Source organism: Pipistrellus hanaki, assembly GCF_964339955.1.
Source record: "Pipistrellus hanaki genome assembly, chromosome: 18".
In the NCBI taxonomy this organism is placed as follows: Eukaryota; Metazoa; Chordata; class Mammalia; order Chiroptera; family Vespertilionidae; genus Pipistrellus; species Pipistrellus hanaki.
Window position 1 is genome coordinate 11875865 of NC_140520.1, and position 27176 is coordinate 11903040.

The following is a 27176-nucleotide window of genomic DNA, read 5'->3' on the forward strand; positions in this document are numbered from 1 at the left end:
TGGCAAGCAGCATGTGCAGGTAGCAATTCCCTCTTTCCTCAGATCTGAGTCTCAGCTGGGGCTCCTCGATTACTTTCCCTCAGGCCCAGAAGCAGTCCCAGTGCCTTAGAGTTCTTTTATTCTTTTCCAGTAGTTAGTAACTACCTTTTACCTACTTAACAATTTTTGTTTTATACTCACCCGAGGATGTTTTTATTGTGTGTTTTTTTTTTAAATTTATCTTTATTGTCAAAAGTATTACAGATGTCCCCTTTTTCTTGGGTTGTGGGCTCAATCCCCAGAGGGGGCATGCAGGAGGCAGCCAATCAATGATTCTCTCTCATCATTGATGTTTCTATCTCTCCCTCTCTCTTTCTCTCTGAGACCAATAAAAAATATACATGTTAAAGTAATTAATAGATATTTAAACAATTTCTGTTTTAATTGCTAGTATAGTAAGTGCCAGGTAAACTCTTATTTATTTTTTTTGGCCTTTTTCTTCCTATTTTGTAATTCTTTATGATCCCATTGTTGATTGCACTGCAATATTTTCTCCTACTCTGTGCCTTGTTTTTCACCCCCTGATCCCCAAGACAATCTTTTAAATCCATTTTTATTTTCTTTTCACATACAGAACTTCCCCCACACATTTTATTTTTTTAGCTATCAAGTCACTGCATGTCTGTCAGATGCCATTTTATCCCTAAAACTTTGCTGGCATAAAAATATGACAGTTAACCCGTCTTCAACCTATAAAATGTTTACATACCACAGCACATTAAGCTTATGTAGCAATTAAACCACATAAAAATAGGACAAGACCTCCATTCTACATGTTCAGAATCAGGTGTTCACAGGCCCTATGAGATGACCAGGCAATAGCTCCAAAAGGCTGCAGAGGCAACAGTCAGTAACCTCAGAGGACACTGAACACTGTGATCAGAAAGCACATCATGATGTTACCCCAATGTCATGTTCCACCCCACCCTTTCTCTAAGATGGACTCATGCTTCTCGCATGCCAGTTCCGGCTAATACAAAATGAGGACAACACATTTACTCTGTGGCGAGAGTCTAACTCCTACTATGATGTATATATTGTGATTTTGAACATAACTTGTCCTAAAAACCTGTCACAATCATCATGGTTTTTCAGGTTAGGTGGCCAATAATCCTGCATTTGACTATTACTTCTTTTGGAGTACAACTAGCACCAAAGCCAAGCTGTACATGCGATTTTCCCCATAATATGGAAAATATTTTGTCTATAATTAAATGGGGAGGATAAGATGATAAGAGTTGTTTTCACTCTTAGGAAAACTGAAGCATTCTATCCTCAGTTCTCCTTGAGGTGTCCCCTGGAGAGTCAAAGTCAGGATCATCCACACCAAACTGACATGCAACATAAACTGGGCCTTCAAAAAGTACTCCAGCCGAAACTGGTTTGGCTCAGTGGATAGAGCATCGGCCTGTGGACTGAGGGGTCCCAGGTTCGATTCTGGCCAAGGGCATGTATTATACCTCAGTTGCGGGCACATCCCCAGTGGGGGGTGTGCAAGAAGTAGCTGGTCGATGATTCTCTCTCATCGATGTTTCTAACTCTCTATCCCTCTCTCTTCCTCTCTATAAAAAATCAATAAAAATATTTTTAAAAAGTACTCCATCAGGACAGACTGTGAGATTCTTCCGCTCTTCTAGATCTTTAGAAACTTCATCAAGTGTTCTTTATTATTTATTTAATTTTTTAATCCTCACTGAGATCATTTTTTCCTTTTTTTTTTGAGAAAATGGAAGAGAGAGGTAAGGACAAAGAGAAATATTGATGTGAGAGAAGTGCATCAATTGATTGCCTCCTGCACCAGCCCTGACCTGGGCCCAGGCAGGAGAGGAGCCTGCAACCAAGGTTTGCGCCCTTGGCCAGAATATACTTTCACACAAATTATAGGAGTAGGGCTTTATACAAATATAAGGTATATTATTGTTTTAGGCATTTTGAGCTGAATATCATTAGGTAGTAATGATATTCCCAGAAAGTAATGGAATACATAGTAAAAAAATCTAGGGATACAGATATACTAGTTATTAGTACATGAGTAACAATTAAACCTATGAGTAGATAAGTTTCCGAGAGAAAATGTGTAAAGACAGCAGAAAGGCAAGTCTGAGAGTTTAGTAAGATGGGGAGAAAACTGCCAAAATTCAAACTCCAAAAGGTTTCAAGACTTTCTCCACTAACCAACAACTAGCCGTGAAGTCATCAGAAACTCTTAAGTTGGGTTTATTTCAGAGTACCAAGCTCATCTTTTCCCCAAACTCTGCCATGGTATCTTTTCCCAATAAAGGTCAGACATACATCTTTATACTATCAAAGTAAAATACACACAAACAAAACACATTAAGCTCTGATAATAATAATCAGCATAAATGCACTTTTCAATTCAATGAAAGAGAATTTAAAAGCAAAAATGACTGCCTTTTCTGAAAACCTGTGATAAACCTGTGATAGAAACAGGCATTAGGAAAGTTCTGACATAATACAAACCAACCTTCAGTTATAGAGATTCTTCTACAACCTATATAACATGTGTATAAAACTTACTGGTGAAAAAATAAAATAAAAAACTTACTGAAGTGGAAGAATAATCCCTAGTTTCCCAAGTGGTAACTCAACTCTGACATTCATAGACACTCTCCCTGTGCTTCAAACTGACATTTCAACTATTCTGTTCTCACAATGAGGTACACATGCAGATGAACTGGCATTTTTGTCCCTTAGCTAGGATCTCTAGGATACAAATAGAAAATAAATATCATCAGGTTACCTTCATTTATGCCTCTCTGCCTCCACCGGCCCCCCTCTTTTTCACACACACACACACACACACACACACACACACACATACACACACACACATTTTTAGAAAGAGAGGAAGGAAAAGTGAGAGAAACATCACTATAGTTGCCTCCTATAGTACCACTAACCTGGGATCAAACCTGCACCTGGGTATGTGCCCAATTGGAATTGAACCCGCAACCTGTCGGTGTATGGGACAACACTCCAACCGAGTCAGACCAGCTAGGGCTCACATAAATATTTTTATTACAATAACAACTAGCACATCCAGATTCTCAACTATGAAATTTCAAACCAGTGAGGGAAGGATAAACTGAAATATAATAAAAAGGAGCTGGAATAATTAGATTGTTATTTGGAAAGAAAAAGTTCTCTAACTCATCTAAAAGAACTAGTTTTCCCTCTGGCCATCTCCTGTAATATATGCCAGTGAGTTCACCACATAGCAACTTTTTATTTTATTTTATTTTTTAAAAATATATTTTACTGATTTTTTGCAGAGAGGAAGGGAAAGGGATAGAGTTAGAAGCATCGATGAGAGAGAATCATCGATCAGATGCCTCCTGCACAACCCCTACCGGGGATGTGCCCGCAACCAACATACATGCCCCTGACCGGAATCGAACCTGGGACTTTTCAGTCCACAGACCGACGCTCTACCACTGAGCCAAACCGGTTTCGGCAGTTTTACACATTTTAAAAATGGGGGACTTCATAAAAAAACTGATTTTGACTAAGTTTAAAGAGTGAAATAAGTCTTTGCAAGGTCTGGCAGTGTTTTTAACACTGGGCTCATAATCCTTCTTAGCCATGGGTTAAGGGCAGAGTAGCTGCTGTCCCTTTTTGATGGTTATTCCTCACATTCAACTCACTTCACTCATCTATGTTATCTGCCTGGAACTTAAAATTTTTAATTCAGTTACTGCTAACATACACAGTATAGGAAAGGTACTGCTTTTCTATGTTGAACTTGAATCTGGCTACTTAACTGAACTCTCTCATTAGGTGATTCTAACTAGGCCACAGGCTGGCAAACTACCAAACTTGAGCGAAATCTAGCCTGCTGCCTATTTCTGTAAATAAAATTTTATTGGAATACAGCCATCCCATTTATGTATTGTCTATGGCTGCTTTCATGCAAGAATGGCAAAGTTGAATTCTTGGGACAGAGATCTATGGTCTGCAAATCCTAAAACGCTTACTACCTGATTCTTTAAAGAAAAAGGTTGCCCACCCCTGATGTGGGTAATCATATCATATGCAAACAATGACAATTCTGTCTCTTCTAAATACATTCTTCTTATTTACTTAGAAATGAATGGCATATCCAATAAAAAAGGGAATAGTATGATAATAGAAGGTACCCATCTTGGAATGCTTTTATTATTTTATCATTAAGTCTAATATTTACTAGAAGTTTTTGAAGATACCCTTCACTGAGTTAAGAACATTTTCAAAGCTTAAAATTTTAATTTAAAAGACTGTACTTTATTTTGAGATTAAGTCCTTCCCATCTTTTACTGTGAAATAGTAATAGAAATACAAAGTAGTTGTTTTAAAAAATATCTTCACATTGTAAAATAAAAGCTGACACGCCGAAACCGGTTTGGTTCAGTGATAGAGCGTCAGTCTGTGGACTGAAAGGTCCCAGGTTCGATTCCAGTCAAGGGCATATACATTGCTTGCGGGCACATCCCCAGTAGGGGGTGTGCAAGAAGCAGCTGGTCGATGTTTCTCTCTCATCGATGTTTCTAGCTCTCTATCTCTCTCCCTTTCTCTCTGTAAAAAATCAATAAAATATATTAAATAAAAAATAAAATGTTCAATCTTTAAAAAAATAAATAAATAAAAAACATAAAAGCTGACACAACCATGAATTAGGTCATGAAATCTTAAGTCTAGGGAAGACTAGGTTAAATTTTAAAAAGACTACAGTGATATTTACAGCAGAAGCTCTAAGAGGGGATCATCTGGCATCTGGCATATTTTTTTCTTACTTAAAATTACTGTGTTTATGTATGTAAAGTGGCAGCACACACTAGTGGGTAAATGGCAGAGAGCATGGGCTTGTCTTGACAGGCTTGGGTGGGAATTCTACAGGACACTTCCCCTCCACCCAGGGAGCTGGGAGAATTTAGGAGTTATTTAATCTCCAAGCCAGTTTCCTCCTCCTTAAGATGGAATAGTAGTAGCAGCTACTTTATAAAGTTGTCCTCAGGATTAAATGACTTAAAACACACATAGCACTTTGTAAAATATCTGGTCAATTTCAAGTGTTCAATAAATGTTAGGTGCAATTGTTATTTTATGTATTCCTGACATGTGTATAATTCTTTATCACTTAGTACATTCAGACAGGGCCATACTTTGAACTTTTGTAAAACCAAAAGTAGGTATCTCGAGTTAATAATCTAAAGGAAGAAACAAGAATCATTTAATTATGATGGGGTTAATACTAACAAATGGATCAGTAGTATATTATCTATACATATAAAGCCTAAGCAACCATCACAACTGAATGGACAACTGAACAGGCTGCAGGGGTAACCAGGCCCACAGGGGAGGCAGTTGGGGCAACCAGGCTGGCAGAGGGGTAGGGGGGGCAATGAGGGGTGACCAGGCTGGCAGAGGAGAGCAATGAGGGGTGATAAGGCAGGCGAGGGGCAGTTGGAGGCAACCAGACAGCAGGCGAGCAGTTAGGAGCCAGTGGTCCAAGATTGTGAGAGGGATGCCCCAGATTAGAGGGTGCAGGCTAGGCTGACGGGATTTCCCCCATCCGTGCATGAATTTCAGGCACCAGGCCACTAGTATTAATATATTTATACAAATATATTAAGCTAATAAATATATAATTTGAGGAAATATTTAGCTATTTTGATTGTTCCATATCATTATTTTCTCTCCAGTTGTGTGTGTGTGTGTGTGTGTTGTACCAAACAACTTACAAATATAGATAAAACACAAGGAAAACAATTAGTACAGGGCAAAAATAAGATCAGGTATGTGTTCTAGCATTTTGGAAAATGCTAGCTATAATTTTGCCAAGAATGGAATAAATCAGTATGGAGTTGGGAATAAATATCTCCATTCCCCTTTAATTACACACATTTCATGAAGGGAATAACATTTCAGAAAGACTCTTAAAAAAAAATGGGCAAATGTATAAAAACTTCCACAAAAACAGAAGAAGCAATTGGAAAGAAGTAGCCAGAGAGTATGACCAGGAGATACACACGGTAAGTTAGGCCAGAAGAGGCAGATTGTAAATAACAAACTTTCAAAAAGGGAACAAAGAGTTTTTGAAATAAAAAAATGCGTACATTAGCAGGAAAGTTACAACGAATAACTTAGGCAAGATATTCTTGGATCCTTAAAGCATGTACAACTATTACAGTTCTTAGTAATGGGTAAAAATTGAATCTAAAATTCTACATTTTCTAAGCTTAGATCCCAAAGACCAGTAAGAATTTACTTACTTTACTAGAGCAGCAGCTTCAGGAAGTACATCAGCAAATGATTCACGGAATATGATTGCGTTTTTCCTTTTACAGTTCTGGATGACATCATTGGCAAGGTAAAAGAGATTCAAACGGTGGGGATAGGCAGCTAGAGATGATAAAAGGTATAAATAAAACCAAATTAGTCATTTATACTTAGTTCAATTTTTTCCAAATACAGTCTTAAACTGCTATTAGATGGATGGATGAACAGACAAATGAACTAATATGATCAACCATCTGAACCTAGTATCTAAAAACCTTGACTGCATCAGGTTAAGTTTTTGTTCAAGCTACTCCTTGAGTAGAATTCTTTATAGATGCTTGCCACTAAAAAACTCATTAACTCTGGAGAAGCTAAAATTAAAAAACAAAAACAAAAACAAACCGCTCTCCCAAACATTTAAAAAGATAAAAAATTGAGTAGAAGCAGCTCAACTTGTTGCAAAAACACCAGGTTTACTGGAAAGAGGATGGGCTTTTCTAGAATCCAATCAGAATGGACCTCAGGCAAATTCCTTATAATAGTAGACTCCTTTCATCAACCAGTCCAGATACCACTCAGATTCATATAAGTCCTGCCATCTGCTGGAAAAGAGGTTCTGCTGCTACTTGCATCACCAAGAGAAGGACCTGGGAAATGAGTAAATGATCCCATAAAACGCACCTGAGTCAACCTTTTTCAAAGGCCCAGTCAACTTACTATCTGGAACCTTAAGCAATGTCACCCCAAATTTCATTGTTATCCTGGACAATTTTAATATCCACATGGATGATCCATCATATTTTCTAGTTCCCCAATTTCTTGATCTCAAATTCAGTATCCTCCAAGAACCACTCTTTTGTTCTTCACTTTCATCAGAATCTCAGTTCTTTTTTCTCTACAGCCTCTTGCAGTATTCAAATTCTTTCTCCATCAATTCCAGAGTTTCTTTTTTTTTTTTTTTAAATATATTTTATTGATTTTGTACAGAGAGGAAGGGAGAGAGATAGAGAGTTAGAAACATCGATGAGAGAGAGTCATCGATCAGTTGCCTCTTGCACACCCCCTACTGGGGATATGCCCGCAACCAAGGTACATGCCCTTGACCGGAATCGAACCCGGGTCCCCTCAGTCCCCAAGCCGATGCTCTATCCATTGAGCTAAACCGGTCCCGGCCAATTCCAGAGTTTCTGACCCATTATTAAAATAACTCTTTTATCAAAACTTTCATCATCATTCCCCTACCTGCCTAAAATTTAGCCTTTCTAGCACATGCACTCAACAAAATCTTAAATCTGGATCGAACTGAAGAATGCCTTCACCACAACTTTATTTCCACTCCTGTGTTCTGTTGAAGAAATCTCCTATCACCATGAAGATTGAAACCATATAAATTCAAACTTCTTCAGCTGGGCCCTCAATGCTACAGTCCTTCCACATGTCTTAATCAGCATTTTCCCTCCTTTATTGTAAAAGCTATTTCAAATTTCTGCCATTCTTGTCAAGCCCTCTATGTTACCACATTCCTTTCTCACTCTCAGGAGATAAAACTTATATGCTATTTCACAGAGAAAGCATAAATCATCAGATGGAAATTATGTTCTCTCAAAAAAAAGTTATCCACATTTAAACTCATCCAGATCAACTTAACCTGAGTCAGGTAAGGTCTTTCAGAATCAGGAATGTCTTCACTTTAACTTCTATTAACTCCACACTTATAGAATGACAACTTCACAGGTTGTTATAAGAATTAAATAAATCAAGGTATATGGACAGGTGGCTCGGCTGGTTGGAGCTTCATTCCATATACCAAAAGGCTGAGGGTTTGATCCTCAGTCAGGTGCATTCAGGAGGTAACCAATCGATGTTTCTCTCTCTCCCCTTCCTCGCTCTCTAAAATAAACAAAAACATTTTAAAAACAAACAAAACAATGTGTATAAAGCATTGAGAGTGCTTATTACACAGAAAATGGAATGCTACCAGCATAATCATCCACTTCCATGCCTTTAACTACTACCACCTATGTATCCATGACTCCCATATCCATGGGAGTTTTCAAGCCCGGATTTCCCTTTCTCAATCAATGCTAAGTCTCAGAGGCACCTTGAGCTTGATTTTTCAATATTTTACTAATATTAATCTTCCTCCTCTTCCATCTATTACTCCTCCTGTATTTAGCCAGAATTTTAGTAATCAATTTTTTAAAACATGTTTTATTGATTTTTCACAGAGAGGAAGGGAGAGGGATAGAGAGTTAGAAACATTGATGAGAGAGAAACATCGATCAGCTGCCTCCTGCACACCCACCACTGGGGATGTACCTGCAACCAAGGTACATGCCCTTGACCAGAATCGAACCTGGGATACTTCTGTCCACAGGCTGACGCTCTATCCACTAAGTCAAACCAGTTAGGGCAGCAATCAATTTTTTGCCTTCTCCTCCTCCTCCCTACCCTTCAGCCCCCAATTGTTAAATCTCTAAGCCTAGCCAATTTTGTCTCCAATAATATCAAATTTATCCATCTTCTCCTTCTCTACCTACCATAGCTCTTTGTTGGGCTCATCACCTTTCACCTGGACTACTACTTCAATAGCCTCCTAACTGGTTATTTTGCTTCTAGATTTGGCCACCCAAAATTTATTCTCTACAATGAATTGCTAAATTCATCTTCTAATATGCAAAACTGTCCAGTTATTTCTGCTATCAAATCTGCCAATGATTTCCAATTGCTGAAAATGCCCAAATACCTTAGACTCCATTTATGATCTGGATCTTACATCCTTTTCTAGTCTCATCTATTTCCCTTCAAAATCAAATTCTTTAACGAATTATAATTCCGTCTTTCAGAATTTGCCTTTTCTGTAATCCCTCTGAATAGTCTTTAGTGTTTTCCACTCATCCACAGGAAAACATCCAAAATTTTAAATTTAATCCATGTCCGATTCTGACCCTCCATCTCATTTCTACTTCTGCCCAAAACAAATAATCTCCAACGATGTTACTGCCACTTTCCCCCAATGTAAACCCTCCTTTAGCCAGAGCACTAAGAAAGTTAGAGGAAGTGAGAAAAGTTGGTTGAGGTAATCTGGGAAGATGTCTATGAACTTTTGAGAAGGCCATCCTGAATGTTTTTCAAACCCTCTTATACCGTAGTTCTTGCTTACCTGTTCAGCCTCAACTTTGGCCACTCTCTCCCTTAAAGCTCCAGTTTGGTGAACAAAACTTTGTTCTCATCTTTGAGCTTCACCCCCTTCCCTCGTCTTGTCATCCATTTCCATAGGCTAATCCCTTCACTTTCTTCAAGTCTTAGCTGACATCTCACATCTTTGATGAAGCTTCCCCTGACCACAAGACTAGGCCTTTAGTGAACCCTGAACTTACCAGTCAACACTTACCACACTACAGTGTATTGGTCTGCACCCTCCATTAGAGAGAGTATAAACTCCCTGAAGGCTAGGATTCTGTCTTGTTTACTGCCATGTCCTCAATGACTGATTCAGTGTCTGATAGGTGCTCAATTAATATTGGCTAAATGTTTAATGAAGAAGTTAAATTTTCATAGGCAAGAAGGAAGGGAAAGAGCACTCCAGTGAGAACAAGTCTTGAGCAAAGGTGCTGAATAGGCCTGTGCAATGACTGTCTTTTGTTTTGGAGGAGGGAGAAATTTAGGGTAGAATTTTAAATTTATTTAACAAAAACTTAAGTATCCCTTTCTGTATACTAGGCACTGTTCTAAAAATGATACAAATTTTAACTGATCTCCTTACAACCCTAGTACTATTATTATCTCCATTTAAGAGATAAAATTAAATGAATTGTCCCTATTCACAGCTAATAAGTGGAAAAGCTGGGATTTAAATACAGACAGTTTGGCTCCAGAATCTACATTCTTAACCACTATCTATTTCTTTATTTGACCAGGAAGGTTTGGGTGGAAGAACAGTGGGAGAATCTTTGCCAGATGACAGATTCTGGTAGGACTTAAGTTTCAGCCTTTATTCTGTGGCTAACAAGAAGCCATAAAAAGCTTTTATACAAAATTTTAAAAATATAGACTCCAACTACTACTTACCATTGCCTCCTGGTCTGAGTCATACTCATCTTTTGCTTGAATTACTGTAGTAGCCTTCTAACTGGTTTCCCTGTTTCTACCTTTGTTTGCCTCACTTCAGTCTAATCTCAACTCAGAAGTGTGATCTTGATCCTTTTAAAATAGAAATATGATCATATTATTCCACTGCTTAAATCCCTCCAGTAATGGCTCCCCTCCTTACTCAGAGCAAAGATCTAAGTCCTTACAATGGCCTGTAAATTCTAAATAATCTATCCCCACATTATGTCTCCAATCCCCTGTCCTGGTCATCATTCCAGCCATTTTGGCCACCTTGCTGCTACAAGACCTACAATACATCTGGCCTACTCCCTGCCTCCAGGTCCTTTAAGCTCCCTGCTCACTCTGCTTGAAACATTCTTTTCCCATATAGTCTTATGGTTTACCTCTCTCATCGCCTTTAAATATTTGCCCAAATGGCATTTTCCCAGTGACTTTCTGTACTCCCTAACCAGGAAAACGACATCAAGCCAACACTGCTATCATCCTTCCTTGTTTTACTTTCCCACATAATACATAGTTTCTCAATATACTGTAGAATTTACTTGTTTATTTTCTTGCCTATCTCCTCCCATGAGAATAAGCCTCATGGCAAGGGAAGGATTTTTGTCAGTTTTGTTTATGGTTGAATTCTCAGCATCTACACATAGCAGCCTTTTGAACTACTTTTTAAATGAATAAATTAGAAGAGAAAAATGATACGACGAAAAGAAAAAAGGAATGAAGAATAACAAGTAGTCTTCTATTCAGTTTGGTTAATAATCCCACGAGGCAGCTGAGAGAAACATCAATGGGAGAGAAAGATATTGACTGGCTGCCTCCCACACATGCCCCCAAGTGGGGCCAGGGATTGAGCCTACAACTAAAGTACATGCCCTTGACCAGGAATCAAACCCAAGACCCTCTGTTCACGGGTCAAAACTCTGTCCACTGAGCAAAACTGACCAAGTTTTTTAAAAAAGGGAATTTTTAAAATTGAATTTATTGGGGTGACAGTGTTAATAAAATTATATAGGTTTCAGCTGCACAATTCTATAATACATCATCTGTATTGTTTTTCTAATTAAGAAAAACACACCTGCCGAAACCGGTTTGGCTCAGTGGATAGAGCGTCGGCTTGCGGACTGAAAGGTCCCGGGTTCGATTCCGGTCAAGGGCATGTACATTGGTTGTGGGCACATCCCCAGTGCAGGAGGCAGCTGATCGATGATTCTCTCTCGTCGATGTTTCTAGCTCTCTATCCCTCTCTCTTCCTCTCTGTGAAAAATCAATAAAATATATTAAAAAAAAAAAAGAAAGAAAGAAAGAAAGAAAAACACACCTAATAGCTTAATAATTTGCTTGAGGGCTTAGATTACAATTAGGTTATCTGGGGACAGATTCATCAACAAACTTGAAATGTACCTGAAACTCCCTCTTGATGAGGTATTCTTGTTGAGACTTGGAAACAATGTACTAACTCAGTGGGGTGATGCCATGGTTTTGAGAACCGTCCTCAATAGCCAAGTCTTATCTATATTTATAAAAGCCCAGCGACTGGAATGGCAGAATGACCAGAACAACTGGTGGCTATGACATGCACTATGGCAGCCAACCAGCCTGATCTGGGCCCTGATTGGCCTCCCACCATCCTCATCTGGGAGCAGGGTTGACCAGCCAACCACCTGTGGCCCCTCCCCCCATTGGAGTGGGCCTGCTGGATCCCACCCATGCACGAATTCGTGCACCAAACCTCTAGTATATGAATATGCTCCAAAAATAAAGTACAAAGAATATCCCAATATAGAAATTAGAAATCTCAAGAGCTATAGGTTAATGGAAGTCAAATCATATTTACATTTAACTTACAAGAATCAATTTGTAAGTACTGAGCCATAATTTAAGAACAAAAACAATTAACAACAAAGTTAAACAAGTGTTCAGGGACAAAGGTGATTAAATTTCAAGATAAAATTGGAGACCATAGAGAAATATTGACTAACGAGAACTGGGAGAAATAATAAGATTTTCTTCTCAAAGATGAAGAGAACAGAAGAAGCAGCACGTTTGAATATTCCTAAATCTGTGGGTGTTTTAAGCATCAAAAATTCAACTGATTTAATTTCTGAATGATTCACTCTATGGAATTATATACTACCAGTTACAATATATATCATACATACATGCATACATACATACATGCATACACGAGGTTGGAAATCATGAATAAAATAACTACAATGTATACTGAAGAGCACCATCGAAACTAAAAATGTCAAAGTTATCTCTTAACATTCATAAGATATCAACTCACAAGTTCTTTAAATAATTTGCCACTCATTTGTTAAATACTATTATATACAATTATCTAGAAATCTATTAAATCCAAACGTTCACTAATTCTAAACAGAAAACTGTTCAGTGTTACCAATGATCAATAAAGAGTCAAAGAAACATAGAATCTAAATATCTACCAATAGCCCTGGCCAGTTTGGCTCAGCGGATAGAGCATCAGCCTGTGGACTCAAGGGTCCCGGGTTTGATTCCGGTAAAGGGCTCATGCCCAAGCTGCAGGCTTGGTCCCCAGTAGGGGGCATGCAGGAGGCAGCTGATCAATGATTCCCTCTCATCATTGATATTTCTCTCTCTCTTACTTTCCCTTACTCTCTGAAACCAATAAAAACATATTTAATTTAAAAAATTAAAAAATAAACATCCACCAATAGTGGAGTTGGTTAATTAACAAGTTAATTAACCATTAATCAAATATGAAGACAATACAGAAAATAGAAAAATGGTTTACATATTGAAAGTAGAGAAAAAGTATGTCAACTTTGACCCTTTTTCCTCCTAAATTACCACATGTAAGTCTTGTGAATCCTACCTCCTTTATTACTTTATTTTTCTGAATTTAAGAAACCACTCTTGCCAAAACCGGTTTGGCTCCGTGGATAGAGCGTCGCCTGCGAACTGAAAGGTCCCAGGTTCGATTCCGGTCAAGGGCAGGTACCTTGGTTGCGGGCACATCCCCAGTAAGGGGTGTGCAAGAGGCAGCTGATCGATGATCCTCTCTCATCGATGAGAGAATCGAACCCGGGACCTTTCAGTCCATAGGCTGACGCTCTATCCACTGAGCCAAACCGGTTTCGGTCCACTTTTTGGAATTTGACTTGGGTATTTACTTATTCAAATTAATACATTAAAAATTAAAAAGAAAATACTCCTATATATGGCTACATTTTATACTGCCCTTTCTCAATATTGCTAACACCTTGCACATAGTTACTATACTAGATAATACCAAGCAATGATCTAAGATGTGAAGGGGAAGGAATCTTACTCTCATTCTTTGTGAACCAACTCTATCTTCAATAAGTCTATATATTACAGAGTCTTAAACAATCCCTACCATGACTCTTTTGTAACATTTACTCTCTCAAATTTGATCAATTTCACTAATAACAATGCTAGTGAAAAGAGGAATATCAAATCTATATAAAAGTCTAAGTGACCAGAATGACAGATCACTATGACACACACTGACCACCAGGGGGCAGATGCTCAACACAAGAGCTTCCCCCTGGTGGTCAGTGTGCTCCCACAGCGGTAGTGCCACTCAGCTGACCAACCTGTCCTGGTGGCCCACCAGCTTGGCCTCCTGGAAGTCAGCCTCGGGCACCATGGCTACTTGCCCTCCCTAGATGCTCTACAAGGAAAAAACAATATAAAAGCTGCTTCCAGGTGGCTCCTGACAACCAATGCGAATGTCAGCAGGACAGATCTGGATCCTGAGCCGGCAAGGGCGTCCTGTCCCCCCTGCTACCTGCTTTAGGACCCCACACGTGCACGAATTCGTGCACCAGGCCTCTAATAAATAAGGTGCTAAGGATAGACCTATCTCAAATCCACATATCAGAATTATTATCAAAGAATGGTATAGCAGAAAGAAGATGGAAATTAGACTCAGACTAATATCAATTCAAACTCTACCTCAATAAGTAATTGGGTCATGACCTTGGGTAAAATTATATCACCAAGCCTTAATTTCCATATCTTAAAATAAATATAATCACTCAAAAGGCATTTGGATATGTTAATCGATGGCACATGCACTTTCTGAGCGGCACTTCAAAACTTAAGAAGTGGAAAAACTAGGTCTCTGAATTTTTGCCTCAAAACAAGAAAAGTTCTATTGGGACGGTATCCACAAATTACCTGAAAGATGGGGGAAATGTGTAACTAGCGATGGACACTACTTTGAATAAAGCACTTTTGGTGTTTCTCTTGAAATTATCGTGTTTTGATGACAAAATCCACATTATTAACCGGTACACCTGTTGAGTAAAAATGTTTGACCTACAGTAATACTAAGACCAGAAATTTACATGAGTTATTTAATTTATTATACCTAATAAATATGCAAAATAACTATGCACATATATTTAATCAACAAAATATTTTAAAAGTTGATTATATCCAAAACTCTATTCATGTATAATACAAAGCCTTCTCCCTTCTTCTCTGAAACCAATTTTAAAAATAAACAAACCCAAGTTAAATCCCTAGTCCTTAATGAAAACTCTTGAGACCACTTCCATTTTTCTTTCCTCTGAACTCATGCTGCTCTGACATTTAATACCAGAGGCCCGGTGCTTGTATTCGAGCACGGGTGGAGTCCCTCGGTCTGGTCTGTGGAGACTGGGCAGTAACCAGCTCTCTAACACCCCCCAGGGGGCCCAGATTTCAAGAGGGAGCAGGCCAGGTACAGGGACCCCTCCTCCCCCGGTGCATGATCGGGTCCAGGGTGTTTCACCCAGTTCTAATCGGCCAGACCCCAGCAGCAAGCTAACCTATCGGTCAGAGTGTCTATCCTATGGTGGTCAGTGCATGTCATAGCAACTGGTCAAACAGTTGAACTAACGGTTAGACACTTACATATTAGGTTTTTATTATATAGGATAATGCAGTGTTTCACACATTAGCTTCTCCTTGGGTGGATTGTAAAATGTTTTCTATCTTCAATGATGCTGATTATCTATGAATTACTTACTAATATGTATTCTGTTGACTGTCTGTCTGCCCTGGTCTAATTTGAGGTAAAAAAAACACACAAAAAAACAGCAGATCATTCCCTTTCATCTTCAATAAGTATTGGCACAATTTATTAAGTACATCAATGAAGAGAAATGCTAGTGTGGCTGATTCAAACAAATTAATTCCCAAAACATCCCATTGAGCATTTAGCACACATCATATTGATTCTTTTAACAAATTTACCTTGATAATTATATGCTTAAATGTGTATCATGATAATCTAGCTCTCCACACCTTATACTTCTCTAACAGATAGGAAGAAAGATGCTGCAAACTTGTAAGAAGACAATATATTGCCTGGCCTGCATGGCTCAGTTGTTTAGTGTCAACCTATGAACCAGGAGATCACGGTTTGATTCCTGGTCAGGGCACATGCCTGGGTTGCAGACTCCATCCCCAGTAGGGGGGCGTGCAGACGGCAGCTAATCAATGATTCTCTCCCATCATTAATATTTCTACCTCTCTCTCTTCTTCTTTGAGATCAATAAAAACATATGTATTTTTAAAAATCACAATATATTAATCAAAGTATCAGTTGACATTTCAAAATCAATTCCACCATCAATAACAACAAAGCATAACTGAGATCAGGAGTTGTAAAATTATACATTTACAAGATTTATAAGAATTGGTTTCCATAAAACTTATTTAACGTCACGATTAGTGTCACAGTTGGATACCATGCCTTGATTTTTTTCTCTATCTAATAAGTAAAGAAAAATTTCGTCCTGGCCAGGTAGCTCAGTTGATTTGAGTGTCGTCTAAATATGCCAAGGTTGCAAGTTCCATCTACAGTCAGGGCACATACATGAAAAAATCAACTAATTAATGCACAAATAAACAGAACAACAAATCAATATTTCTCTCTGCCTTCCCCTCTCTCATATCAATCAACTAATCAACCAGTAATTTTAAAAAGAGAAAAAATTCCAAGAAGCAGTATGGTCTTTGGCAGTTGTTCCCAAATTTTGGTTTTGGCCTTTAATGAAATTTCTACTGATTTACAGAGAAATGAAAAAAAAATAAGGGCATAGCTTATTTTCCTAAAGTAAAATGTATCCACACTAAGGGATTATTCCTTATCATCTTCTTCCTACTTTTCTATTAAAATATATTTATGAAATTACATTAACAAATTTAATGTCCTTACCTGGCAATATAAACAGTCCTATTTCAGCACCCTTCGTTTTTTGTTTTCTTAAATTGACTGGCTCATATCTAGAAATTACAGTCCAAAAGATCTTCCCTGACCCTGACTCACTGTGAGCTACCAAAGTAAATGCATAAATATTCATCTACTTAGTCTTTTTTAAAAAGTATTTTTATTAATTTTATAGAGAAAGGGAGAGGGATAGAAAGATAGAAACATCAATTAAGAGAGAGACATCGAATGGCTGTCTTCTGCACACTCCCACTGGGGATCGAGCCCACACCCCGGGCATGTGTCCTGACCAGAATCCAACCTAGGACCTCTTGGTTCATGGGGTGACGCTCAATCCAATGAGGTTATAAGTATATTTTTAATGCATCACTAGTGTATGCTACAAAAGTAAAGGAGCTTTTTAAGGATGTACAATCCTCTCCCTTTGTATCTAAAAATGAATAAAAACATTTAAAAATATGCTTATAACCTTCCACACAAAAGAATTTAAATAATTTATATTGATACTACCCCCTCAAGGTGGAGCATAACTTCCCACTTCTTAAGTGTGTGCTATGCACAGTGACCTCTTTCCAAAGTGCCCAGTATGATGGGGAGAGGGAGAAGAAACCTGACAAACACTGCCTTACCCAGTGATCAACATTAGCATCATGGGTCATAAGTCATGCTGGTAGTTACCCTTGGTATCATGGAATAAAAATGGCACTTTACTTCTTCCCAGGAACCTATAACCCAATCATGAAGAAAAAAGAATCAGACAAACCCATATTAAGGGACATTCTACAAAATACCTGATCAGTACTTCTCAAAATTGTTAGTCAAAAAAGAGACATGATGACTAGGCAAAAAAATAAGGAAATCCACAAATGAAGTATGAACTCTAGTTAATTATACATATATCAATATTAGTTCATTTGTTGTAACAAATGCACCACACCAATTAAGATATTAATAACAAGAAAAACTGGGTACAGGGTATATGACAACTCTTTATTCTATTTCTGGTTCATAGTTCGATGCTCAACCCTGAGCCATGACAGCAGGGCAAGAACATTTCTTAAGCCAGTCAGACCTAGTTTCAAAGCCCAGCCCCTATTTCCAACTGCATGACCTTTTCAAAACACTTCTTTCCTTATCTACTCAATGGAATAATAATAATACCTACCTACTCAAAGGTTATCGTCAAGATTACATGACATAATACATGTAAAGTGCCTAGGATAGCATCAGGTACATAACTGTCCATATTATTAGCCAATATGAGAATTATATATACTCTCTAAAAGGCTAATTATCTACTAAACAACTCTTCCCAGATGCCCTCTAAATACTCCAACTCCATATGTTCAAATCTGCTTTCATTATCTATCTCTTCCTCCCCAATTCTCTGTCACCCAAGACAGAATCCATAGAATCCATCTTTCAAATTTTCCTCTAACTTCATTTCCAACATACAACTGCTTGAAAAGATCTATCAAATTCTACTGACTAAAAACCTCTTTGAAATCACTGAAATACAAAGGCACAAACTCAAAGAAACAGAGAGCATAATGGTGGTTGCCGGGGACTAGGGAGTGGGGAGATGTTGATCAAAGGATACAAACTTCCAGTTATTAGATGAGTAAGTTCTGGGGATCTAATGTACAATATATGTAAATATGTTATTATATGCTTGAAAGTTCCTAGATCTTTAAACGTTCTCTAACACAAATAAATTTATGAGGTGATAACCTTATATGGTAATCATTTTGCAATATATATGTGTATCAAATAATCATGCTGTATCATGATTATTGGGATGTCAACTCCACTCAATAAAGCTGGGGGGGAAATAGGCATAAGGCTGTTTGGGAACTATTATACTATATACATCACACTCACTACATATGGAACAATGCAAAACACCAATAAACTGTGAAAGGATTGGGAAGCAGTCTCTAGCACAGTGTAGAGTAGACTCTGGAGTAAAGACTGCTTAGATTTGAATCCTGGCTCTATTGTTCTCTTGCTGTGTACTTGAACAATTTATGTCACTAAGCCTATAAGTACTTTCCTTATTACCATTCATAATATTTCTTCATTATTTTCTCTACCACCAGTGTAATTTTACATATATATCACTAATAGACTTATGTTAAATATTTACTATTAAATCTATTAGTGATACATTTGTGAAGTTAACTGCATTAATGACTAGAAATTTAATAAATATTGTTAAATAATAAAGTATTTGTTAGCAACAGAAGCTTTTTTTTAAAAAAAAATATATACATATTTTATTGATTTTTTACAGAGAGAGGGTTAGAGAGTTAGAAACATCGATGAGAGAGAATCATCGATCAGCTGCCTCTTGCACAACCCCTACCGGGGATGTGCCTGCAACCAAGGTACATGCCCTTGACCGGAATCGAACCTGGGACCTTTCAGTCCGCAGGCTGACGCTCAATCCACTGAGCCAAACCGGTTTCAGCGCAACAGAAGCTTTGAATCTATTATTTCTTTCCTTTCTTCCATTCTCACCTTCTGCCTACATTTTTTTAAAAATATTTTATTGATTTTTCATAGAGAGGAAGAGAGAGGGATAGAGAGTTAGAAACATCGATGAGAGAGAATCATTGACCAGCTGCCTCTTGCACACTCCCCACTGGGGATGTGCCCGCAACCAAGGTACATACCCTTGACCGGAATCGAACCCGGGACCTTTCAGTCCGCAGGCCGACGCTCTATCCACTGAGCCAAATCGGTGCCGGCTACATTTTTTTCTTAAATTAAATTTATGCTTTGCCACTCTGAAACCAGGTAGTTTCCTTTTCCTATGCTATAAATTTTCCGACAGTTTCCTCCGTGAGCCCCAGCTTATAAAATTTTTAAGTGAGGGTAATTCATATCTCACAGAGCTAATGTCGGGTTTAGAGGTAATATATGTATGATATCTAGTAAATAAACTCAGTGAATACTTTCACTCCAACCAAAAAGTGGTACCTCTTTTAAAGTGTTACAGCATATAAAAGTGCATGCTATCACACTTCCCAGAATCAATTATTTTTGTTCAATTCCTATCTTAGTTACTAAATGTTAAGTTTCTTATAATTTTCAGCATCCAATACAGAGTTTTACACATAAGCAAGCATTCAATATTCCTGAATTCATTTTCTGAATGCTGTCTTTGGTTACAGGAAGACACTATACATTTCAATAACTCAAGTAACGCTGTCTCCCAGCCCAGTGGTCGGCAAACTCATTAGTCAACAAAGCCAAATATCAACAGAACAACGAATGAAATTTCTTTTGAAAGCCAATTTTTTTAAACTTAAACTTCTTCTAACGCCACTTCTTCAAAATAGACTCAACCAGGCCATGGTATTTTGTGGAAGAGCCACACTCAACGGGCCTAAAGAGCCGCAGTTTGTCAACCACGGCCCTAGACACAAGAGATCATCATTTAAAATATTGCTTTATGCTATAGTTTTTTAAACTATCAAACAGCTTGGTATCTGTTCTGGTCTTTTAAAAATAAAGTGTGGCATGTTGTACCTCCTAACATTAAAAGATCTTCCCCCTCGAACACTGCAGCTTGTACTAAAGGGTAATAAAGAAACTCGCTCACTCACTTTCCCTCTGCTAGTGGATACCAAAGAACCACACAGTGAAAGTAAGTGAAACTACATCTTTACTAAAGAGTAAAGTGGAGAGAGGAAGAGAGATGAGAGAAAAAATGAAGGCCACAACCAAAAAATTTAAACCCAGCATATTTCAATGTCTCTCTAAGAAAATAAAAAGAATGAGGTATATTGATTTTTTACAGAGAGGAAGAGAGAGGGATAGAGAGTTAGAAACATCAATGAGAGAGGATCATCGATCAGCTGCCTCTTGCACCACCCCTATTGGGGATGTGCCCGCAACCAAGGTACATGCCCTTGACCGGAATCGAACCCGGGACCTTTCAGTATGCAGGCCGATGCTCTATCCACTGAGCCAAACCGGTCTCGGCAAAATGCGGTATTTTTTAAACTGCCTTTATCTTAGCCAGACAAACTTTATATTCCAAAACCCAGATGAAATTTTTGCCTTTTTCCAAAAGGAGGAACGAGGTTCTACTACTTGCTCTACAAGATGTACATTTCTCCAGTGCTCTATAATTATACAAAACTACTACTTTTCATTTCCTTGACAAATGAGAAACTGAGTCAAGCTGGTTTGTACAATAGTGTTAAATTACTGAGAAATTTTACTAGGGTCTCAACTCCTTCTACACATTAAAAGGGGCCCACATAATCTGATAGTTGAAATTTTAATACCCCTTCTCTGCAGATAAAGCTTTAATTTGGGGGTGACCTGTTTGAGCAAATTTTAATATTAATATTATTCTACTGCCAATGAAATTTTCCTTTTAAGATTTCCATACCACAGGACCATGTGAAGCTTGTCAATACTGTTTCACACTTTGAATTATGAGAATAGAATGTTTATCTTTTACATAATTTATTTAGTTTACTATAAGCTTATATAGCAAAATTATGTTCTATATGTTATTTCAGATCCACCTAGAGCCATGTATATAATACCACCCTTCTGCATTTGACAGACAAAGCAGCTAAATGAAGAACGTAACAATGGCTTGTAAAATTTCATAATACAGGTAAAAAGGTTCATTTAGTTAGTATATACCATTGCAATAATTATACGGTATAACTAAGGTGCTTCCATGTTTTTAAACATTGTCAGGAAACATGGAAAATATTACCTGCATCTCTATGAACCTAGGACAATGAAGTAAAAAAATGTGACCTAGGTATCCAAAGGGGAAGAAGACCAATTATGCTATAACTTGCCATAAAGCCTAAACCAAGAGCAGAAATATGCAAGAGATCAAAATAGATGTCCTACTTCTTTGGGGAGCTGAGACAAAGTTTACCTTGAACCTCAAAAAGAACCTAAGTCGCCAAAACCAGTTTGGTTCAGTGGTAGAGCGTCGGTCTGTGGACTGAAAGGTCCCAGGTTCGATTCCGGTCAGGGGCATGTACGTTGGTTGCGGGCACATCCCCGGTGGGGGGTGTGCAAGAGGCAGCTGGTTGATGTTTCTCTCTCATCGACATTTCTAGCTCTCTCTCTCTCTCCCTTCCTCTCAGTAAAAATCAATAAAATATATTAAAAAAAAAAAAAAAGAACCTAAGCCAAGACCACATCAGATCTAATAAATAGACAGAGGTATCTAAAATACGAGAATGCCCCAGAGCCTTCTCTCAACCTTTTCTATACCCATCCTTATTATTCTTTCTTATTACACCTACTTCTCTATCCACACTTAATCCCTAGTGCAGTCTTGGTCACAGAACAACATTTCAGTCAACAGCAACCTGCCACATACATGTGGCCCCACAAGATTATAGAAGAGCTGAAAATTTCCCATCGCCTAGAGATGTATCCCTCACAACATAGTGCTACTATTCCTCATTCCTGTTTTGTGGTGATGCTGGTATAAACAAACCTCTTGCATTGCTGGCGGTTGTATAAAAGTATAGCACATATAATTATGTATAGTATATAATACTTAAAAATGGTAAGAAACAACCTTGTTACTGGCGTATGTATACTACACTTTTATCATTAGAGTACACTCTTTCTACTTATTAAAAAAAGTTTGCTGTAAAACGTTAGGCCTGGTTGTGCCAGCAGTAGACTCACAGATCTGGTGTTTGCCACTCTCTTGATTGCATCATTCTCTTGTGCTTGATTTAATCTTGTGTTGTTTTATAGATTTAGTGTAGCCTAAGAGTACAGTGTTCAGTGTAGCCTTACTGTACAGTAGTGTACGCACTCACTCAACTTCCAGTCCTACAAGTTCCATTCATACTAAGCGCACTATACAGGTGGACCATTTTATACCATATTTTAGTACCTTTTCTTTAGATACACAAATACCTGTTAAGTTGCGTACAGTATTCAGCACAGTACCATGCTGTATGGGTTTGTAACCTAGGAGCAATGGGCTCTATCATGTAGTCTAGGTGTGTAGTAGGCGACATATACCATCTTGGTGTGTGTAAATGAACTCAATGTCCGAGCAATGATAAAATTACCCAACAGTGCATTTCTCAGAATGCAGCCCCATTAAGTGGCGCTTGATGGACATCTCTTCCAGCCTGGCGGCTCTAAAGACACACGAACACCCTGTCCTGTGGGGACTGTTGCACACCTCAGGCAAAAAAAGTCATTTTTTATGACTCTCCTCTCTTACCATATTTAACCCATCTAGAAATCCAGTTCGATTTACAGTCAAAAGAGATCTAGAATTAGCGCGGCTGGTGTGGCCTGGTGATGGATGGTGGACCATCTACCTATGAACCAGGAGTCACTGTTCATTCCCGGACATACTCCCTGCGTTACAGGCTCGTGGGCTTGCTACTCAGTGTGGGGTGTGCAGTGCAGGAGGCAGCAGACCAATGATTCTCTCTCATCATTGATGTTTCTCTCTCTCTTCCCTTCTCCCTTCCTCTCTGAAATCAATAAAAAATATTAAATAAAGAAGAGATGTAGAATTTAATTACTGCATATCAATTCGTCTGGCCACAACCTGGTCTAAACCACCATCTGACCCCAGGATTACTATGATAGCCTAATTGATATACATGTTTCTGCAGCAACCAATGACCTTTTTAAAAACACAAATCAGTTCACATCACTCCTCTGCTCAAATGGCTCCCTATTTCACTCAGAATAAAAGCCAAACCTCCTTACAATGTTATACAGCTATTTGTGTTCTGCCTCTCCGTTCACTATCACTCACCATAATTTCTGAGTTCATCTGTTAATCCTCATTTTAACTACTTTCCAGCCACAAAACGTTCTTGCTGTTCCTTAAGCTTAGCAGGCACACTCCAACCTCAAGATCTTTGTATTTTTCTGTCCTCTTTGTCTTGGAACACTCTTTCTCTCACCCCCTGGTATCTTTATTGGTTAATACCTTACCTTCTTGCTCAAACATCTCTCCTCAGTGAGGCCTTCCCTTACCATCCAATTTAAGACTGCCAACTTCCTTAACACTCTGTATCCCCCTTCCTTGCTTTATATTTTATATTCTCTGCAGCACTTCTAATATTCTCACCTCCTAATATATTTAATATTTTATTTATTGCCTCTCCTTACTAGAGTTTAAGGGGAGACAGGAGAGTGAAGGGCACAGTGAAAGTAGCTTATGTACTGAACCTCATTTTTCATGTCAGAATACAGTATGTAACACTAGTACATATAACACACAAAATATGTGTTAATCGACTGTTTATGTAATCAGTAAGGCTTCCAGTCAAGGGTAGACTCTTAGTAATTAAGTTTTGGGAGAGTCAAAAGTTATACACAGATTTCTGACTTCTCAGGGGTTGGCATCCCTAACCTGTGAGTTGTTCAAAGGTCAACTGTAAATGCAAAACTACTACAAATTCCCCATAACTATTTTAGAAAGTTAAGTTACATTCCACTAGGCCAAGGGAACAAAAATCAGGGTTTACAGAGCCAAAAGCGTTTCACTAAATAAACTATGTATTATGCACTTCAAATAAGTAGTCTTCCTAGAGCAGGGGTGGGGAACCTTTTTTTTCCGCCAAGGGCCATTTGGATATTTATAACATCATTTGCGGGCCACACAAAATTATCAACTTAAAAATTAACCTGCTATATTTGGTAAAACGTTTAATTAACTCACGCCTAGTGCCTTGGCAGGGGCAAACCAAATGATTTCCAGGGCCTTCTAGGGTCCATGAGCCAGACATTCCCCACCCCTGTCCTAAAGCAATCATTTTTCCCCTTCTTAAGATATTAACAAAATATATAAACCCAGACACAGTATCAACAACAGCAGAGGCAGAAAAATTCTGGTTCTAGTATTGCTGCCTAGAAAAAATATTGTTAATTGTCATCTGTAATCCCACAAGGCAGGGATGAAAACCAATTTATTCTTGCAAATGATGTAACCATACAGTTAAAAGTACCAGAGCCCAAAGACAGAAAATGCTAAATACTTTCATAATTTAGTAAAAATGTTTTAAAACACGAGAAATATGTTTAAGAAAAAGCAGTCCTCAGCTCGCATGAGCACTGCCTGCTACCACTGGTATACCAAGTACATTAAAGAATAATCTTGAAAACATTTTACCAAGTTAAATGTGGTCATTGTCAACTGATACGGTAGTCAAATCCCAACTCCACCATTTTATTGGGTAAACTTAAGCAACTTACTCAGCATTTCTGAGCCTAGTGTCCCCATCTGTAAATCAATGACTAAAATGTCTATTTCTTGGGGTGTCTTAAGGTGTAATGAGATAGATATACTATTAATGATGAGGGCTAGGCACATAGCAGTTATTTAATATGAGAGGGTCTTCGATTAACTTATACTTGATTTTATATGTTCTAATTTTACCTCTTCAGAAGAAAGTAACTTCCATCTGCTATTGATAAATATATAAAATAACTTCTATCTGCTATTGATAAATATAGGTAATCCCCATCTTGGTTCTACAACCCTTTCAGCATATATTATTTAAAGAGCCACAAAACATCTCTCCCAACAATAACTTCACATATACAAATTATTTTAAGCTTGGGCCTATGATTTTTGCATTTATCTGTTCCCTACAAGGTAAACCCAAATCAAAACACCACATAAGCAATGGCTGAAGTGGAATAATAACTGAACGATGAGTATCCCTGGGTGACAAGCTATGGACAGGAAGCAACAAAGATCTAAAATTCAAACACAGGTGGACTTAGGATGAACCAACAGCGACTTCTCCACACTTCCTCCTCAAAGCCGTGACACCTCCTGCAAACAATCCATGCATCCTGACAGTACATTCTAGACCTCTTTACTGTAGTAAAAGCAGCAAAGCGGAAAAACTCCCCAATGAAGACAAAAAAAACAAAAAATAATAACCAGGGGAGTGGTGAAATACTACTACATGTCCAAAAAGCACCCCCAAAAAAAGCACATTTCCCTGATTTCCTGTTTTATTACTCATGAAACCAAACTCAATTCCTTTAAAAAAAATTTGTTTTTTCCCCAAGTGATTTTAAAGCATGGACCATCCTGACGACAGTAGTTTCCGACCAGGATCCAGAAGCCCTGCAGCAAACACGGGAAACCTCCCAGGTAAAGTCGCTTTCAGCTCCAAGTGGAACTCACGTTACCTCCCATTCACCCAGATGAGGCCCCGCTGGTTCCCCACCACAAGTTTAGCTCAGTCATGAACAGCCTGACCCAACCTATTCCAGCGACATAAGTGGATTCACGAACTGCTTCAAAACCCGAGCCCGTCTATCTTCAGGAAAACCAGCGATCATTCCCACGACAAGGCCTCTCCTAAGGAACAAACGGACGCGACAATTTTCGTCAAGGTCCAGCCAAGTCCACAAAACCGCTCGGGGCTCGGAAATGATAGCATGCACACATCCCCATCCATAGATCGGGGGCCAACGGCCCAAGGTCACGCCAAGGCAGCGGCGGAAATAGCCGGGAAATGCGAAGCCTTCTGCAATTGAGGAGGGGGGGGGAACCAAAAAAAAAAAAAGGAAACCACCCTGGCTGGGAATGGAGTCTGGGCTTGGGAACACTCAGGTCAAAAACCTTTACCTGTGAGCAGCCCAACCCCATGCAGCGGCTCCACGGGAAAAGCCCAAGCGAGGCACGCGAGGGTTTCCTTCCATTTCCCTCGTCTCCCCTTCCCCCTTGGCCTTAGGCAACCCCCGGGCACTCACATCTCCGGAGCCACTTCATCCAATGGTAGACGATGGTGGCGTGGTGCTTCTTGTTCTCTATACACCAAGACGACAGGCCTTGAATGGATTCCATGGTGTTGGTGACCGACTGGAACTTTCGATCCAACGAGGACTCCAGGGCCCCTGCCGAGGAGGCCGACGAGGAGGAGGCCTTACTGCTGCCTCCGCCGCCGCCGGCCGCCATCTTCCCGGTTTGCACAAGCGCTGCTGCTCCTCTGGCGGCGGCGGGCGGCGGCGGCGGCGGCGGCGGGAGCGAGCAAAACAATCACGGAGAGTGCGTGGAGCCGCGGGCGGGGAGGGCGCGGGGGAGGGGAGGGTGCACGCGCCCGGCTCCTCGGGAGGCAGGACGGGCGGCCCAGCTGCTGCTGGTGGCGGGCACGCCGGTGGCTCCGACACGCTTCACGGAGGGGCTGTGGGTTTCGAGGTTTATCAGAATTGCTCAAGGGCTTGTGTGTACACCAGTCAGTCACCAAGGGAGGATTACGCAGAAAAACAGGTCCTGCAAAGCCTTTCCAAACGCCTGCTCCCCCCCCCCCCCCCGCCCCAATCAATGGTGTTACACTCCGGCTCCCTGCGCCAAGGCCCTTCCCCACTCCTGTCCCTCACTCCTACGAGGGCGGGCGTGGATATCGGGAATGTAATACTACCCGACTGCCCCTTCGGTAGCAGAAATCTTTCTCCTTTAGGTCCTCTAGGACAGAAAAGGCCCCAGGATGGCTAGTCAGGATTTTTTTTTTTTTTTTTT

The 27176-nt window shown here is 39.2% G+C and overlaps 1 protein-coding gene across 7 annotated transcripts in view; it reads right to left on the minus strand.

Annotated features, from left to right (window-relative positions):
* Positions 1–27176, minus strand: part of RPRD2 (regulation of nuclear pre-mRNA domain containing 2) — a 56769-nt gene extending 29593 nt beyond the window's left edge. For 4 of the 7 annotated variants that reach the window (XM_084865665.1, XM_084865663.1, XM_084865664.1 and 1 more), the window contains exons 1-2: positions 26411–27175; positions 6309–6438 (exon numbers count right to left, since the gene is read on the minus strand). In XM_084865665.1, coding sequence (XP_084721791.1) covers positions 6309–6438; positions 26411–26615 — 335 coding nt within the window. In that variant the 5' untranslated portion in view covers positions 26616–27175. Of the gene's footprint in view, positions 1–6308; positions 6439–26410 lie in introns of all 7 variants that reach the window. The other 3 variants (XM_084865660.1, XM_084865661.1, XM_084865659.1) reach the window with 1 other exon arrangement.